Genomic DNA, 18,764 nt, shown 5'->3' with positions numbered 1-18,764 from the left:
TTCCCCCCCCCCCCCCCTTCTTTTTGGATCTTAAAATATGACCCTAGTTCAGCAGGACCAGACAGTCTTATCCAGGTTTCTCTGGGCCACATGGAATGTGTTCTATCTCCTATCAGTGAAATGGCATCTTTGGTATTTTCTTGCATCCTTTCAGAAATATTATCAAATCAATATCAGATTTTCTAAAGTGCATCAGTGATGTCTGTGCTCAGATGGTGTTTTAGACTCCTTTGAATCCAAATGATGGTAGAAATTAACAGTCAATTCTCATTTACTTTACCCACATTATAGAAAATACTGTATTTAATAAAAAATGCAAGGCAAAACTGGGTTTAGCCCAGATCAAGTGAAAGAAATAGACACCAAAACAGGTACATATATGTGAGTGTGTCCACATGAGTGCTGTTACTAAAATATAGAGAGAGAGCAAAAGAGCATGCATTCTTTAAACTTGAAGGCTATGTTGGCCCTCTCACTCTGAGTCAATTTTCTTGTGGCACTATTCTTCTCCTATTATAGGCCTTTATGTATATTTTCACTCGTTTAAAACCTGAAATACAGCTGAAATGCCACTGTGATTCCTGGCAATGTTCAACAAGAATGAAATATTTTGGTTCTTTTTTGATCAAAAAGCAATATGCAATCTAGGTTGCCAAGTCTGACCCACTGCCAAGATTGAAATCCTCTTTAGAGACTAATTTCTGATTAGCCCATTGAAATAGTAGGACTTTTAACTTAACTTAAAAAAGACATGAATGCTTTCTCACCTCCAGTGATTCTAATTCAGTACTAAGGGTAATATGATGAACAGTTTCTCTTAGACAGCCAAGCAAATTTTCTTTCCAGCTTGGTCACTCTAGCTTTCAACTATTGAGTATTTCTGTAGGTAACCTCAATTAGTCTGCGTTTCACAGAGCTATGTATGTTTTAAGGGTCCCATTTGTCTTTTTTCAGAAGTCCAGAAAGTCTTGCCAATAAGGAAATGCTTAGGGGAATGTTTAGTGTTATCTGGCGAATGTTTTGTGTTGCATGCATTAAGAGCTACTCTTAACAGATAAGCATGTATTGAATATTTTCATTCTGTTTCTAAGCAAAGAATTAGAAGTTTATAACGAAGTACCTTTCTTGAATAGCTTGAGCCTCTTTTCTGGTAGTGCCGTAAAAACAAGGGAGGCTAGGTATAGTGTAACGGAAAAAGTCACACTGAGGGTATCCATTACAGTCCTATGTGGACTACTGTTGCACCAGGTGGTAGGAGATACTGGGCAGCAAGAAATTAGTGAGCTTCTCCTGAAGGTGTTGCCTTTACTGTACTTTCATTAGTCAATCAACTGAATAAAGTTCAGAAAGCATCCAGAAGTAGTTGTCCCCCGTCCCCCCACATCAACTCTACAGCTCACACATTAGGTGGGTTTGCCCTGTCAGTGGGATGCCTTAAGAAAACACTAATAGCTTCCAGCTGGGTGGAAAATCAAAACGTTTGGGGGCTGACAAAACTAGCAGATTTGAATTTGAAAGCCCAGCTAATGCCTCCATTTTTATTTACCACTCGTCCATAAAAGATTATTTTCCAATATGTCAGCCTCATTTGGTGGCCAGTGGTCTGAAAGTGAAAGTGGAACAAGCAAGCAGGGAAATCTGGACATTAGTGAGTCCGCCCTTTCAAGCTGGTGTGCCACTTTGTGGAATGGCCTTCCCTGAGATTGGGGGGGGTCCTAATGACCATTCATCAATGCTCGTTGACTGATCATTGAGTGCCTTCTCATTCAGTTTATCAAGTCTTGCACATAAAAAGTCAGAATAAGCATTATTCAGCTTTGTTAAAGCCAACTAGGAGTAAAATGCTCCATTTGAACCCATTTTGCCCTTGGTTTTTCACTTTGTTAATGCAGTCCTGCTTAAATGAGTGCTTTTATTGGGTCTGTTAGAATATCTGAAACTATTAATTCTCTTGTATTGAATAGCTGGTGGCAGGCCAGAGCAGATGGGGTAGAAAACTATTTGGTTGGGTGTATTGCTTTCAATTAGGATCAATGAGGTTTCAGCTCCTTTGAATTAACTCACTTAATACCCACTGTGTGAAGTCACAATGTATCACAACAGTCTGCTATAAGTAGAGCGGGAAGTTGAGAAGTCCTACAGAAAAGCTTTGAGTTAAATTCTTCCTTCACTGTTAATAGAGAGCTTTCATTAACTACAGATGCGTTTCAGTGGACTTCCAGTCCCTGTTATTAGGCTAGGTTTGCACAAAAGGCAATCTCTGTACTTTTTAAATGGTGATAGTTTGGAATTTCTTTTTTCCATCAGATCCATGTCTTCGATAGCTTATATCATCCGCTGCATAAAAATCTGTTTCCCCCTCTTTTCACATATATGAATATGGAGATGTGTTTTGCCTTCTTTACACATTTTCAAAATTAAGAGCTGTAGAAGATGATTTGAAATTATTTTGTGTTTTGAGTGATTGGCAAAGAAGGAGCCGATTCCCAGCCAGGAAGGTGTAGCATAATGTGCACCATAAAGAAACTGGCTGAAGATTGTCTTCTGGATTTTTCACTCTCTTTGTATCCCTTTCATTTTGGTATTACACTTAATACCGACTCTTGTGATACAGCAGAATTGTTCCTATGTTAAAACCACTTTCCTTTCTTAGCGGAGAATAAAACCATTTTACAGAATGGGCTCTCCACCTTTGCTTGGCCTGCTAAAATTTCACACCTGGTGCAAAAACTGTTAGGGCAAGCTTTAAGTGACTGCATTAAAAATGGGGGTGTGTGGGGAAAGTGAATAAATATCCACAGATATTTATTCAGGGAGGACTGCCAAATGGGTTGCAGCCTGCCTCAGTGTATTAAATAATGAGAGGGAAAAACTATTCATGCAGCTGGCTGCTTGAGAAAATGCTGAAGTAGTCTCAGATGCACAGGCATTCTGTTAGCCCCTTCCACGAGCAGACTTCTAGGTGAGAATCTCCAGGGATCCAGGTTTTGTTGACGTGGATCAATTTAAGTGGCAATTACTGTAGTCAGATAACAGCTTAAAAAGGCTTTTTACACACAGAAAAAACATGCATAATCACACAGCATATGGAAGTTCAATTTCGTGAGCTGTGGTCTGTGGATTTACAATGTACTGATATTAAGACCTTCTCTTAAGAGTGAATATTGTTCAGTTTTATTAAAATGCGTCATACCTTTCTACTCTGAAGCTGATTCAGGCTGCATCTATGTTGATGAAAGGTTGCATTTCCAACTGTGAAAATGTTTTTCCTTTCATGTAGAGTACAGCATTGAAAAGAAAAACAACACAGCAAATACAGTACTAACTGACTGGTTTTAAATAGTGCATCAAATAATAAAACAAAAAGAATGGTAAATTCTTTAAAGGCCCTGGTGGCACAGACTTTGCTTGTCTCCCTTTCCCTTGCTTCTCTCCATTTCCTCCCTCCACTTTTTCCCCCTTCATGAAAGTGGTCTGTCATGAAAACATTTTCATGTTTTGGTGTTTCTCTTGGGTGCTCTGACACTCAAAAATCCATTATAGAGAACTTCGTTACAGTAGATATCTGATGAAGATGAAGAAAAGGCCAGCCTCAAGTAGCAGACATGTTAGATTGCAGTGCCAGAGTGTTACTGGGGCCAGGGGAGCTGCTCATTTGCTTCTTTGATCATCTTGAATTTGCCAGTCCAGTGTTTGGAGTCTCTCTTCTATTTAAATGAAGCTTAAGGGTGGCACTTAGATATAGCCTTAAAAAGTTATTGTGGAAATATCAGTAAATTAAGTGACTCATTTGCTTTAAGTGAGAAATATTCATGAGTTCAGTCTGGATATTGGGAGGGTTGTTATTTTTTGCTTAATTTTGCATGTGTGTCCTTTTCCTAAATAGATCTTCATCAGGCTCTGTGGCAGCTAGAGGAAGGAAGAGGAAGGCCTGAAAGCAGAGTTGTTTCTGCGTAGTAGAGGCAGAAGATGGCATAATGCAAAATCAGAGGGATGCATAAATAAATACAAAAGGATGAGTCTCGAACTGACAAAAATATGCAGCTCCTGAAGATCTGACTGAGAATCGCTGCCTTGGTTTAAGTGTATATTGCAAAGGCAAAAGTCTGAACCAGGACCTATGTGCTAAATGCTGGAGTAATACTTGTTACTAAAGGGGAGAAGCTTTCGCAAGCTCTAAATGGAAAGAGAGTTTTAAAAAAGAAGATATTTTTCCTTGCACCTGGAATTTTGTGCAAGGCTATACGTGCTACAGAGAAGGCATGCGAGTCAGGCGTATGTTTCTCCTAAGAGGCAAAGATGTTTTACAAAGGACTAAAGAGGGACTGCTGAGAAGAAAATAGCCAGCTTTAGATAAAGCACTATAACAAAGACTTGTAGTTTTATGTATCATGGTGTCCATTAAAGCTTAATAGGGAAGAGTGCATTGAACCTAGCCAGGCATACGTTATTCATGTGAAGGATAAACATTTAAGGGGTGTGCAAAATCAGAAATTGGGAGGACATGATTGTTTAGCTTTTGAAAAAGCTTTACAGGGAAGATTTTGTTTTCATCCCCCATGAATCACCATGCAAGGTAAAGGAGAGTAAGCTGCAAATGTTTGGAACATATCAATGCAGGAATCCCAGGGGGTTAAAAGCACTATAGTAAAATAGAAGTGGTCTGCTTTCTAAGTGTGTTCTATTTTACACATACTACTGAGAATCTGAGAAAGGGAGTGATTTTGATACTCCATTCACTAGAGTAAAACAGCATAATAATGACAAAAGTGTGGGGAGGGGAGGAAGAGGAGGGGGTGACTCTCTTGTATATCCTTGTGCACATTTTGAATTTTCAGCTAAATAAACAAACGTAGTCCTATGGAGTGCAAAATTATGGTTGTTAAAATAAAGAATTTGTTTCCACTTTTGGAGGAGAGCTGATTTGAAATGATGCTTTTTTTTTCTTTAATTATTGTCAGCAGAAGAAAGGGTTAACTTTTAAAGAAAAAATGAATAATTCAGTGTTTGGCTTATCACTCTGCATTTTACTTTCTATTCTTTGGTCATCTGGAACTTGGTGTGAAAGGTAGAGTAAAAGGAGTCAGCTGAGGGGAGCCGGGGTTGTGATAATTTGCACACACATCCCTGTCATTGTTCTGCCTGAAGAGACAGGGCTGGGTTCAAGGCCACATGTGCTCCTGTCATCATTCACATTTCTGCTCCAAGTGCAATACAGAGTGTCAGCTCTCCATCTGTCTTTGCCTGGCAAACGCACGCGCCCAGCATCCTGCCTCCAGCTACGCTGCCACAGCCAGTTCTGATGGCCCTCCTCGCTTCTCTCTGTTCATTCCAGAACAGGAGGCACTGAGCCCTAAATAAGCTTGCTTTTAGGAGAGAGCCATTTACAGTGTGGTATATTTTATCCAAGGATGCCTGGTGAGTTGAAATTATTGCAGCTCTTTCGGTTTTAAATGAGGAAACGCTAATTGGTGTTTTGTTTTTTTTTTAATATTTTTTTTCTTTTCTTTCCTTTTTTTTTTTTTTTTTTTTTTTAAATGTAGAGGGTGATTTGCAAGCTGATACTGGTACAGAGCGATCGTAGATGCTAATTCTGTTGTGTATATGTTTGGGGGAGGGGAATTTGTGTGAGGGAACTGCCAGAGATGATACTTAGAGCAGGACTGGATGTTTCAATGAAAAGGGATAGAAATAGCAGAAAGTCACTGGCTTTGTGGGTGCGGGTCTCTGCACGGGGGATCAATTTTAGCAGAGAAATACAGCTTTGCGCTGGCTTTCATGACTGTCAGCTGTACCTTGAATCTGCAAACATTTGATCAGTAGAGATCATTCACAGCGTTCACCCATCAGCTGAAATTATCTCTCTAAAAAGCTGTTTATGTTAGAGGAGTGAAGGAGATTTATAAAACAAATTATTCCGGCGTTGTCCTAAATCAGAGTCCTTAACTGTCACCAGGCAGATCACTAAAATATGTTGATTCAAAATAAAACAATAAAAAAATCTGCTGAATTAGAGGAATTGCTGTGGAGCTGGAAATTTTAATAGGTCGGTTTCCTCAGGAAAATATTATCCTTGGATCTTGCAATTGCTTGTCTAATTGATAAGTGTTATTGCCAGTGAAAACGGTGCTTCTATGCAGGGTGATTTGTCTGAGGGGTTTTGTGAGATGCTTGACCACAACCGAGTGGATTGAATTTAGATTGTTTTGTTTGTTTTTTTCCCCTTTGGTGAGGTCTGAAGAAAGCCATGTGCCTGATTATAGAAGCCTGTGTCTCTGGATAAAAAAAGACAGGGCTAGAGATCCTACAGCTGGCTGGTTCTTGTGGATTATTTGGTTAGGACAGGCAGAAGAGGCTACGCTTGATCACAGAGAGTCTGTACACCTCACAGATGGTGTTTTGAAACAGTATCTGCCAGTTTGCTGCAACCACAGTTGCATGTAGGTATTGCCAGTTGTTGGAAGAATGTTTTCCTTTTAGGATTTTTATACGCGGTCATACCCTACTGCTGGTATGTTTGCTGATCCTCTGGTTGTAACAAGAAAGTGGGCTCTGTTTGCTCAAGGCACAAGGCTAAGAGGATTTATATGGTTGAAATATGGGCAAATTAATTTGCATAGATAACAACTGAGGACTATGAAAGGTCAATTTAACCCTTTAAACGTCAAATTTGATTTGCATGCATTACATTCCTGGGAATGGTCTTCATTATAAATATCATGGTAATTCATTAATTTGGAAGACTGTGCATTCTGCATAATTTGAATCCACTGACATTTCCCTTGTATTTGTACGAAACTCATCTTCTTGTGCAGTTTACTATTTCTGTGTTTTATTAAGATATTTAAATGTACTAAACTGACACAATCTTAGCAGTTTTGATCCTTGTGTGCATTATTTGGGGCTATTGGCAAACAGTGTGGGAATGCCTAGAGTGGAGGTTTTTGAAAACCTATTAAGCCTTTGGCATGTAAATTACTTAATCTACCTGCTGGTTAAAATTTCATGCATCTTTAATCAAAATGGCATGTGCTATACTCCAGTATGTATACCCTTATCAATACTCGTTAAGCTTTACCATTAAATAAATCTTTAATTTTCAGCATTCTCTTAAAGCAGTAGCAAGCAAGAAGTGTGTTTTAATGTCAGCTCGGAGTGTTAGAAAACCTTGCACTTGGATACAGAGAATACACTAACAGCTGTGACTGGGAGCATGTGCCAGAATGGAGATACTTGAACAGATCTGACACTTGGCTATTTTTGACACCCATCTGCACTTTTTTACTCTCCTCTAGGATGAACTGCCTCTCAATCTGTTCACAGCATATTTTAGACCTTTAATATTGTGGTGTTGGGTTTTTTCAAATGGGCATTATTAGCCATCTGGGGCAGATTTTGTATTTTAAAAGTAAGCACATTATGTACAGGAGATTAAAAGGATGTGTATTTTTATGTAATCTGATATTATGTCAGTGCCTTTTGTGGATGTGTGAAGTCTTGATTTCAGAAGCATCCCTTTAGTGATTCTGACATCTGAAGTCCTTCTTCTTTTGGGGAAAGAACAGGAAGTAATAAAAACGGGTTCTGGTTTATGTGTAGTGATAACACTTACACGAACTAAGTTTGCCCTTCAAAGGCGAACTGCTCGTACTGTTATAATTGTGACTGGCCAGTCACGTCCTTTCTTCCCTGTCAGGGCAAAGTGACAGCAGCAAGTCTTGCTAATGAAATGCTGTAAAAGCGATTCAGATCTCTGTTAAGGCACTACTGCAACTCTGAGAAAAGTCTCTAGAAAGATAATCTCGTTAACATACAGTTTTCAGTAACCAAGTTAACCATTTTGGCATTCTATGTAGTGAACTCTAGGAAGTGCTTATCTCTAAATAATTGATGCTGGGGGAACAGTGTTCAAATCTAATGCCGTGCGCCAGTTTGTATGATTACTGTGAATGTGGGGTTTTTTTAAAGAACTGTTTATTCCAGACTTTATTTATGAAACATTACAAATCTATCAGTCATTTTATAGTACTTTCAAAGAGCAGATGTTGGCCTACAAAATGCTTTATTATTGCCCATGGCAGTATTCAGCATGGTTTCCTTAAAAGGACAATCAGTGATCACAGTCATTGTAGCCCAGAAATAATGCTGCTCTTTCAGAAGATGGCCTGGTATTAGGTCAGACCACCCTTTCTTTACTTCTGCTCTCCAGATGTGGCTGCAACTTTTTTTTTTTTTTAAGTTCATGTTTCAAAAAAAATGGGTTTGTTTTCAAAATCTGGTTTTACTTAAGATATCTCCATCCTGGAGTGCATTTCATAAATTGCCCACATATTTTTCTTAGCAGAGAACTTAACTGGCTGTAATTTTTAACACATGGCCACATCATGTGATATTTTCAAAACATTTGCACATAGCTTTAAGAAGGTCCCAGCAGAAATGATCCATCATCTCACAGCCAGCCCGTTTCTTAACAGCATATCTGCATTTTCCATTTAGCAGAGCTATATATTATTAGCTTACATTTTGGGTAGTAAAACAGTGCATTGCTGATTGTAAAACATGGACTTTATTATCTGCTGAAAATTGATTTGGCATTTATAGCCACTGTGTACTAGACTGGCTTTCTGGTTTTAACATTAGTGCTTGCAAGTGATGATTTGTTTAAAGAACAGAAACAAAATTGCCATGGACATAACTGTTAGTGTCCTAGTAACTGAACATTTGGATTATCCACCTGTTTTTTAAATACATGCGTCTAAATGCTGTTATACAGCAAAAGTCTCCTAATAGTCCATTAACCAACTTGTTCTGTCTTAAATTGCCGTTGCTATGCTGTTATATTAGGACAATTCTGTGTCTTACAAAACAAGTTTCCTGCCAAACAGGGAAAATGTGTCTGGAAGTACTTAAGTCCGAGTGTTAACCTTGCATCATTATCCCAATCATCCTACATAATGACTTTATCTTCTTCAGGATACTCCAGATTGGAGTGAAAAAGCTCTTTCCCTAAGAGTCACTAGGTTCTTCAGATATATATCGTAGGGTTTGGGAGACGATGTGTAATGACTTGCTTTTCAAAATATTAAAAGTTTATTCTTCTTTTATGGTAGTAATGAATTTTAAAGTCTGCATGATATTATTGCACTTATTTTCAACCCATGGAGCTGTGAACTGCATCTTGCTATGTATACATGGAAAGTAACTAACACATCATGGGATGCAAATCATGCTGCCGAAATAGCTGTTTATATATATAGATATATATATAGATATATATATAATAGATACATTTTTAAGGAGTGTCCCAAACACTTTCTCTGTGAAGATTTAGTGCTTTTCAAGTCAGACCATTAACTGAAGACTTAACGGACAAGTCAGTTTCACAGGACTGGTAGTTCCTTGCCTTGGTGTCTGTAGTTGGTGTCTGTAGGGTGTTTAGCACTGATCACATCTTAATTTGAAGATTTTGGACTTCATACTCCTTTATTTAAGGCATGGTCATCATAGCTTGCAAATCAATGTGATCTGTGTATATGTGGGTGTTTTTTTTGTTGTTGTTTGTTTGTTTTGTTTTGTTTTTTTAAAGACTTGAATACCAATTTTGGGTAAAATAATTTCTAAAAGTATGTGATATGCCAATTTGAAAAGTCTGAATAGAGAAGTTGGTACATCTAACAGTAGAAGAAGACATGATAACTGGTTCTTTTCAGGACCTGCACATATACCTGGACGAATTTTCTAGTTTGTTTGCTTCATCCTTTTTTCTTCCAAGTGCATACATTAAGGATAACTTTTTAAAAAATCAGCCGAAGCCTGATCTCTTGTTACCAGACCACAGACTAAATCTAAGTGCATAACATGACCTCTACACGTGAAGCAGTAGCTGGCTTCTAAATTGCATGCCTCGATCTGTCCTCATTCCAAATGCATCACTGTTCAGTTTTAAAGTTTCCCAAGCATGTCAAGCTGTGCCTGTGCATGCTAAGATCCTTCTCAGTATCGATAGAGTTAAGCAGGCCAGTGCTGAGTTCAAGCCTATGTTTTTTTGGAATGGAAGCATTTTTGTATCTGAGTCTTTGCACAGTTGGATCTGGTAGGTAATCTCAGAGGAAGCCCAATGCATATTCAGAAATGTTGGTCTCTTCACAAGTGCAGGCTTACTTTCTGTTCCCAGAAATGTGTGTGGTGTAAAACGGAGCATGGAGCTAGCGATGTTGAAGCAAATAGAGATTAAATCGGGAAATCTATAGGGCACAGCAGTGCTTGGATTTTTACTTATACGCAGACACAGTCTAGCCATATTGGCCCGCTTGGCAAGGCTGATTTCATTCAGTATCCCACTATGCTAACTCCACATTCACGCAGTTCCTCTGCAAAGCTGGTGAAGCCGTGCTGTACCATGCTATCTATATTTATATTCACTGGCTCAGCTCTCCAGGAGCTCAGCCGGCTCTGTGCCACGTTGCATTTTGAGATGTTCATTTGTTTCTGCCTCTGGTGAGATTCACCAGGTGAAGAGCAGGGCCAGTGCAGGAGCCACTTCCTCCTTGCTGTGGTTGATCTCAGGCTTGGTCCCTCCTGAAATGCTCCCTGCTCCATTCTCGGGCAGGACAAGAGTGATGGGAGATTACTCCCATCTGGAGTAAGCCACTGCTGGACAGTAGCTTTCCCTGCTGCCAAGGGACTACGTTACAGACCTAAGCTTGAGCAAGCAGAAGGAGGATTTGAATTCATGTCTTTCACTTCCAGAGTGAGGCTTCCACTAAAAAGACTTGAATAAAATCAAAGCTCACCTCTTCCGTCTCGCCTAGCTGTGTCTTACACAAACCAGTTCTACTTGCCAATCTTCTGAAGGTGAGGATATGGACATCTTTTCTGGAGGAGGGAGTAGTGCTGTGGATGCAATGTATCCAAGTTACTGAGGCTCTTTAAACACAGGAGTAAAGCATCTTATCTTCAGTATTTCCCTGTTGGTGAGCTGTAGGCAGTTGCTAGTTAAATATAACTAACTTTATATCATTTTTTCTGTTGTAAGCTGTCTACAGCTACTTAATGGGAAGGTGTACAGAAGAGAGATGGAGCCAAACTCTTCTCAGAGGTGCATAGTGATAGGATGAGAGGCAACAGGTGCAAGTAATGGGCCATGATAAATCCCAAGTAGACGCCAGGAAGAAAATTCTTCACCATAAGGATGGTCAGACAGTGAAACGGGCTGTCTAGAGAGGCAGTGATAGTTCTATTATTAAATACACCGTATTGGACAAACCCTGGTAACTTGATCTAGCTGCACGTGCTTTGAGGCAGAAGGACATGGACTATCTGATCTTCTGAGGTCACTTCAGTCTGCATGATGGTTCTTTGTTCTAATGGATCTGTTAGCTGTTTTGGATACCCAGTCTGACATGCTTCAGCCCTGTGTACTGCGGAGACCACAGCAGTCCATGACACTTGCTTTTGTGTTGTGTTTCAGGGGAAAATATAATCAGTGTTGAGCTTCTGGGTATCTAAAGTTACTTACTCATTGACTCTGATCTGAAACCATTACTTGTTCTGTAACTTGTAGAATGAACTTTGCCTTTGCATGGTGGTAGAAGAGCAGGAATTGCCAGGTTCAGTGCTGGCTGAAAATGCTGCATCTCTTTCCCATGCTGTCTTATGGAGCTGTGCTTCCACATAACAGAGCTGAATTTCTCTATGCTGTTGGGGTTTTTCATTTTTATTTTTTCCCTACTAGTAATGTTTTCTTTACTACCAGTTACAGGCAGAGTATGGAGAAATAGCCTCAGTGTGAGCATTAATTGCAGAAGAACTTGAGACACTGGAGACCTTGGGATTTGAGAGGAGCTGCTTCAACTGGAGGTTTGCAAACCTCTTGGTTTTGTCCCTGTGCTGCAGCACAGCACCTGGTAGTAATGTTCTTGCAGCTGGTTTAAGGCTGTAGTGTCAAAAGAGACACTGAACTGATCCAGCTTCTAAAAATCTTCTGCCCAAATTCCTGTGGTGTGAAGCTACAGCCTTACTTGATCTTTTCCATGATGTTGCATAATGAGTTGTGCATTTACTTCTTCTTCTTTCTCTTGGGATCTAGCAATCTTGTGAAATTTTCATGAGGAATAACTACCTGGTAGGACCTACAGATCTGAATTAAATTATCCAGCTGACTCTTTCAGCATTAATGTGGATATATGTTCTGGAACAGTGCCTGCAACTTAACCATGCTTCTAAACAAGCACAAATTGTAAGTCAGAGGTTGCAGGAATTCTGTCTGAAGTTTGAAAGGAGATACCGTCATCAGTGGACACAATTAAGAGTACTGCTTGTATTCTCATTCATTATGGACATCCCTTTGGAAGCAGAATGTAACAAGCTCTGCTGCATTTTTGCATGTTGACAATACTGAGCTGACAAAGACCAAAAGAAGCGTGGAAATAGAAGAGCGAAAGGAATTGGTATTGATCACCTCTTGGAGGAGAGGCTGAGGTATAAGGAAGAAGAATGTATTTTGGTAACCCTTCAAGCATACTGCAAGTTTGTGTAGATCTGGTGTAGGGTCAGGCCTATATCATAACTGGTTAAAAAAAGGGTTTGCTGTAATGAGTTGAGATTTGAGGAAGTTGGATTTGCATGTGCATAACTGCAGTGAAGTTTGAAATGATGATTCAAGAAGCAGGAATATGTTTACCTTTCATAGTCCATTGCCTTTTTCAGCTTATTGATACATTTTTCTTCTTCTGGAGGTTAATGTACTATTCTGTCTTCAATAAGACATTTAGAAAGCAGCTCTAAAATTTAACTTGGCACCCTTTCAATTCTAATGCTTTATTGGAATTTTCTTTATGTGCTTATAAACCACCTTTCCAAGCCTTGGGAACCCTCCTGTGCAGATTCCTGTAGTCCCCCCTTTATCTCCAATTCTTCCAGCAATGCTGTGTTCACTGTCTTATTGTGCTCCTGTTTTGAAACCACATCCTGCTAAAGGAGTAATCTCCTGGTTTAGTGATACACGGCCTTTCCCCTTCCTTCTTTCAGATCTCTCTTTAATATGTTTTGTGAGTCATGAAAACACACATGACTCAAACAGTCTTCCTGCCACAAGATTACAGTTTGGAAAATGTGTGCATTCATCGCATATGAAAATACAGCCATAATTTGATTCTTGCTTCTAAACTGTGTATTCCAAATGTATTCTGGTGGCCCTTTTAAAACAGGGCAACAAGCACATGTACAGAATCTTGAATTTTCATTGTAATTGTTTTATAATCCAGATGAATGCCATTTTCATAGACTTTCCTATATGTGACTTCCCCATATCATTCCTTAAATTTTTATGAGAGTCTTTTTTTAAAGGATTTTGTGCCTTGCAGAGCATCAGCCACAACATTTGTGGTTAGCAAATACAAATTAACATTTATTGTTTTAATTTTATTTTTCCAGTCCATTTCACCACATAATTGTTGATTGTGTAATTATATCTGCTAGCTTTGCACACACTTATTTGTATTCTAGTTAGGAGAAAGTTTGCTAATCAAAGTTTAGAAGAGGTCATTTTCTGTGGACAGTGTTAGTTTCTTTTAGCTACTTTTCTTTTCCTGGAACTGTATAAGGGATGCTATTTTTGACTTTTTTAAAACTATAAATACTACAATGTGCAAAAATGATCTTTAAAAACCAGGGATGTGACAACCTTGTACTTTTTGAGAAGGAATAGTGGTTTGTATCAGTTTTGAAAGTACACACAGAGAAAAACTGAGTGAACCATAGGGACTCTGAGAGTAACTAACAGATGAAAGAAAGCGGAAAGGTGCTCATTAAAGCAACTTTGCTTATGTCTGTAAAAGAAAGGGTATAATTAGATATCCAGCAAGGTCAGATGGCACTGTCATTGAGTAGCTCTGAAAGTAATTGGTTTTCTTCTTGGAAACTGGTTTGCAACAGAGTTTACCATGTCTTTGGTCTTGGTGGTTTTAGTTTTCATTTCTCTGCTGAGAGAGGGGTGACGGTGGTAAAACTCTTTCTAGAATTCAGGTGGTCCACATTGGTTGAGTTCATCTTTCCATGGTGCTGTAGGATCTCCTTGCTCTAGGGTCCCGAGAGAGCTTCTGTCAATCTCATTCGTATTAGATCTTGAAAGTAATTTAAATTACCTTGTTAAGGTAATTATTTGATTATTTTACACTGAGATCACCATTAGATTGCATTCCATCTTCAGATACAAAAGTGAAATCCTTTGCAATTTTTAGAGGGGATCTGTGCAGTGTATATTTTAAATCGCGAAGTCCTAAGTGCAAACGGAAGAGAAGCGAGACAGTGGCCTCTCTGGGGGTACTATTTGTGTCTCTCATGTTAAATTTTTAAAGTATCTTGAAGAATGCTCATCTTGTTTTGTTAATTTACTTACATCTCTCTTTACATTATTCTCTGGTTGTAAAAGCAAATCTGTATTTGGGTTTTCTATATTTAATAAGCAAGGCTGCTGCGCAGGAGATGAATCTGTGCATGAAACTTTCATTGAGAGCTTGGTATGAAAGCAGAGTCTTCAGAGTCTCTATAACAAGTTCTCTGCCATCTGAGGGAGAGACAGTGTTATAGTCTTTCTTTGCCCTCTTCAGACCAGACTCCTCTGCATAGACAGAACCGCGTCTTGATGGAATAAAGGTTGGATTTGCATGGTTGCTTCTCAATTGACCAGCTAGGCATCTTCCTCTGACATGTAAATTGGTATAGTAGGAGCAGAAATTTCCAATTCCTTTCATTTTGAGGAAGGAAAGTAATGGTAATTGATCTTCAGAGACTGGCAGAAACAGAATTTTTTACTTTATGCCACCGTACAGCTTTTCCTTCTGTTTGCTTCTGCTTCTGTTTGGGAGTCTGTAAACGCTCCAAACATAAAACCACTACCTGCGTTTCAGGTATTGACCTGCATCCCTCTGTAGAGCCACAAGAGAAATGTTATACTCTCTCCTTAGTTAACTTCTATATTCCTTCAGAAAGAGCTTTATGAATGCTGCTGAATGACTTGCTTTTTCTTGAAGGAATACAGAAAATCATGATGACTTGATTTCATCCTGACACCAAGCAAATATGATTGCATGGTTTTGTCTGGGGTATTGGTTCAAGATAGTCTTGAAAGAATGAGTGTCTATTACTTAATCACCAGGAATGCTTAATAGTTTTGTCACAAGTGTTTTTCTTTTTTGGAGGCTGTAAGTGTTTTTGCTGTCTTGCCACACTAGATAATAGAATGAAAATAGATGTCTTGATGAATTACCTAATGGGGATTCTGCTGCAGAAATTGACGCTTGCTGAATCAAAATCAAAGCCTTTTTTTTGTCTCCTTTGGTCATTACAGTAAAGCTGCTGCTTTTTAAATATGTCTGCTTACAAGCCTGGGATATTCACACATTGTTGCATGCAGCTACTGGATTTTTGAGGGCTTTTTGCCACAAAATAATATGACAATGCAGATGTTATGATACTGTTCTTTAAAACAGATCTGATGGTGAAAGATGATCAACAGCTAGCATATATCATCATCTTCTGATCCAAACAGGTTCCTTTGGGAGTTAGCTGTACTGTTTCAGTGTGTTGTAATTAAATTGAGTGCTGTTAAGGTGTCAGAAATTACTTTATAATTCAGGATAATGGACTTAAATAGACTTATTTGCACAATGCAAATCATAATCTAGCAAATTACCCTTAAAGCTATACATTAAATAACAAAATGAGCCCCCCAATATTCCATAGGAAAAGGAAAAAAATTGGTCTGATTTCTGACTCAGTCCCTAAGACATCTTTCCATTAGAGTCTATCTGGACTTAATAGATGCTAGAATAATGCCTGTTATTTGGGAATAACAATTGTAAAGTGCTTTGTTTGAAAGAACATTCTTTTTTATTTTAGTTAGAATTGGATGAGTGGGGGGAAATCCCTGTCAACTAGACCTTTAATACTTGGAAAAAATCCTTCCTATACATGAAACAGATAACTCATGTAAGTAGCTCTTGTCAGATTTTGAGCAATTTTAATTCCCAGAAAAGTTCATGTGAGTTGTGAATACTCAGCATCTTGTAGAATTAGACTGTATTATGAGAAGGCTAATGTTGCTTAGAAAAATAATAGATTTACATGCATAGTGAGAGCTGTTTGTAAATCAGCAGGTGGTTTCTAAAATATCAGAAATTAGCAAAATGTTTACTGATGTGGTTTCTTTCTGAAAAACAAACTTATTTAAAAATACTTGAACATTAAAACTTCAAATTAGAAAAGCTGATTTGCTTTTCTTTAGCCTTCTTATGTCTTTCATGTGGTTTGAATGCACAGACACTTAATTTTCAGTTCTGAGGACAGTATTTTATCATTTGAAGGGCCCAGTAGAAGGAAAAAAAAAGAAAATAATTTTCTTGCAAGCTATATATTTCAATAGAAGGCATATTTCTGTGAACAGATAGGACAAATTCAGGTGGTACCAGAAAATCTCTTAGTTTTGTATGCATATGCATATACTTTCCTACAGAATACTAGATTACATTTCTCTTTAGTCATATAAACCTTCCTGTGACTAAATTAATCAATGATGCAGAGCGGTATTAAAATACTACACTTCCTTGGAATCATACATACAGGTCCAAGCAATCCTGTAGTCATAAAAATCAAAGAATGTAATTCTCTAATTAAAAAAGAAAGTAAACTCATTTGCCTGTGTGCCATTTTCATACTCCAGTTTAAAATGAAACCCTGCCCCCTACTCTATAAACGGCTGTTGAATTGTGTATGTCTTCTCCGTAAAGGTTTCCAGTGTGGTGAAAAAAGGAATTTAGTTCACAGATCTTTACATCAGTTTCCTCTGTTTTATTTGATTACACGGAAAATCTTACCCTTTGCTGCTGCCCCCCAATTCTTCATTTGCCAATAGTACTGAGGGGGAAATTTGTGTTGCGCTACTTATACATAATTTGAAACAATTGTGCTAGCTTTAAACCCAAAGTCTTTCTTCATCTATCGTTTATCTCATGATGTTATCTTTTGTACTCGGTACCCTTCAGTAAGCACAGCCTGACACGTCTCGTGGCCTTTACCTTCTACGATAAAAAAGATTGAAAAGATGCTTGGCACCACCTGGTGAAGATGAGGCAACCCTGGAGAACTGTGCTTCAGGAGCAGGTGACTGATGCTAAGAAATGTGCCAGTCTAGGGACACAGCTGAAGGGTTGTAGTAGGGAAGGGGGAGGGGAAGGGAAGAAAAAAAAAGAGCAGGAACATTAATACATCTTCCTGAGGTTTGATGGGACATATACTGCCTACTGTTCCATCTGGTGCTTATGATAGCATGGCATATTAGCATGCTGCAAGTTCATAATGTATTCAGGGCGAGAAAACACCACTTGCATACCAATTGAGGCGTCCTCTCTCTCAGAGCTGCCTTTGAATTTCAATGATGTTTATGCCTCCTAAGCCATGACTGAACTGAACATTTCCGTTCGTGGAGGAATAACAGCACTGAGGGACTCTGGCTCATGGGGGTTTTCTTTCTCTTCTCTTTTTATTTTTCTCCTTTTTTAAAAAAATCTTTTTTTCCTCCTCTCTCCTTTCAATTTATTTTGTTTGGGGAAGCTTAAAGACAGGTTGAGGTTTTGGACTAGATAATTACATAGCTTCTGTTAATATTACATTAACTTCTTTTTAAGGTTGTAGTCTATTGTCTTTTTCCTTATCTCAAAATGCTTAAAGGTACTTTTTATGACATTTTGATGAAATTACTCTTAAAAGCAGTGTCATAAAGCATTTAAAAAATAGCACGTTGCAATTCTCCTTTGTATTCAGATTTCCTGTATTGCTAAATGAAAGAACAAACAATAGCCTGAATTCCACATTAAATGCTAAATTATTTGGGCCCTGCATCTTCAGAGATTTGATTTTAACTTCAAACATTCTACCATAATAGGATAAGTATCTGAAGTTGAGCAGGTCTGTGAGTCTTTGTAGGAGTGAGGTCTTTTTATCGATCTCTTGCAGGAAATGTACGGATATGTTCGTTTTATTTCTCCCTACCCTGTCCTCTTTGAAACTGCTGAGATTGACACTTGACTGGAGACAATCTCAAAACTGTGCTGTAGAAACTCTCGACTGCACATTTTGTTTCTGAACTTGTCAAAGATTGTGATCTTTTTATGGCTCAGTGCTGTGAATTGCTCTGCAGCCCTCCTTCCAGTAGGTTTTGAAAGTGTGAAGTTTACACATAGGGTAGGGTATTTGATGTTGGATTTTCAAGTGTCTGGAGTAATACGTGAGTACTAGTCACATTTGTCTTTGTTGGTGACTGTGCTTCGAAACTGCTTCACATGTTTTGAAAATCCTACCCCAGAGAAGGGAGACTAAGCTTTCTGCTTGTCGTGGTTTAACCCCAGCTGGCAACTAAGTACCACACAACCGCTTGCTCATTCCCCCTGCAGCAGGATGGGAGGAAAGGAATTGGAAGGGTGAAAAGTGAGAAAACTCATGGGTTGAGGTAAGAACAGTTTAATAACCAAAATAAAATCACAACAACAGCAATAAAAATTGTGATGAAATAACAGAGAGAAGTAAAACCTAAGAAAGACAAGTAAAGCAAATGAAAACAATTACTTACCACCAACCCACCAATTCCCATCCAGTTCCTGAGCAGTGGCCCCCTGGCCAACTCCCAAGTTTTATTGCTGAGCATGACATCATATGGTGTGGGATGGCCCTTTGGTCAGCTGGGGCCAGATGTCCCAGCTGTGTCCCCT

At 38.7% G+C, this 18,764-nt stretch overlaps 1 protein-coding gene across 3 annotated transcripts in view; it reads left to right on the top strand.

Moving 5' to 3' along the window:
* The window catches only part of RUNX1T1 (RUNX1 translocation partner 1), a 94,532-nt gene that overhangs the window by 10,188 nt on the left and 65,580 nt on the right, over positions 1 to 18,764 (top strand). Inside the window, exon 1 of one of the 3 annotated variants that reach the window (XM_026842396.1) lies at positions 5,235 to 5,418. The exons of 1 other annotated variant lie outside the window; for it this stretch is intronic. In XM_026842396.1, the coding sequence (XP_026698197.1) occupies positions 5,412 to 5,418 (7 nt within the window). In that variant the 5' untranslated portion in view covers positions 5,235 to 5,411. Of the gene's footprint in view, positions 1 to 5,234; positions 5,419 to 17,137; positions 17,161 to 18,764 lie in introns of those variants that run through there. One more of the 3 variants, XM_026842397.1, reaches the window with a different exon arrangement.

This window comes from Athene cunicularia, assembly GCF_003259725.1.
Source record: "Athene cunicularia isolate RWA chromosome 2 unlocalized genomic scaffold, athCun1 chr2_part1, whole genome shotgun sequence".
Lineage (NCBI taxonomy): Eukaryota > Metazoa > Chordata > Aves > Strigiformes > Strigidae > Athene > Athene cunicularia.
This window is presented reverse-complemented; position numbering and strand designations above follow the sequence as displayed.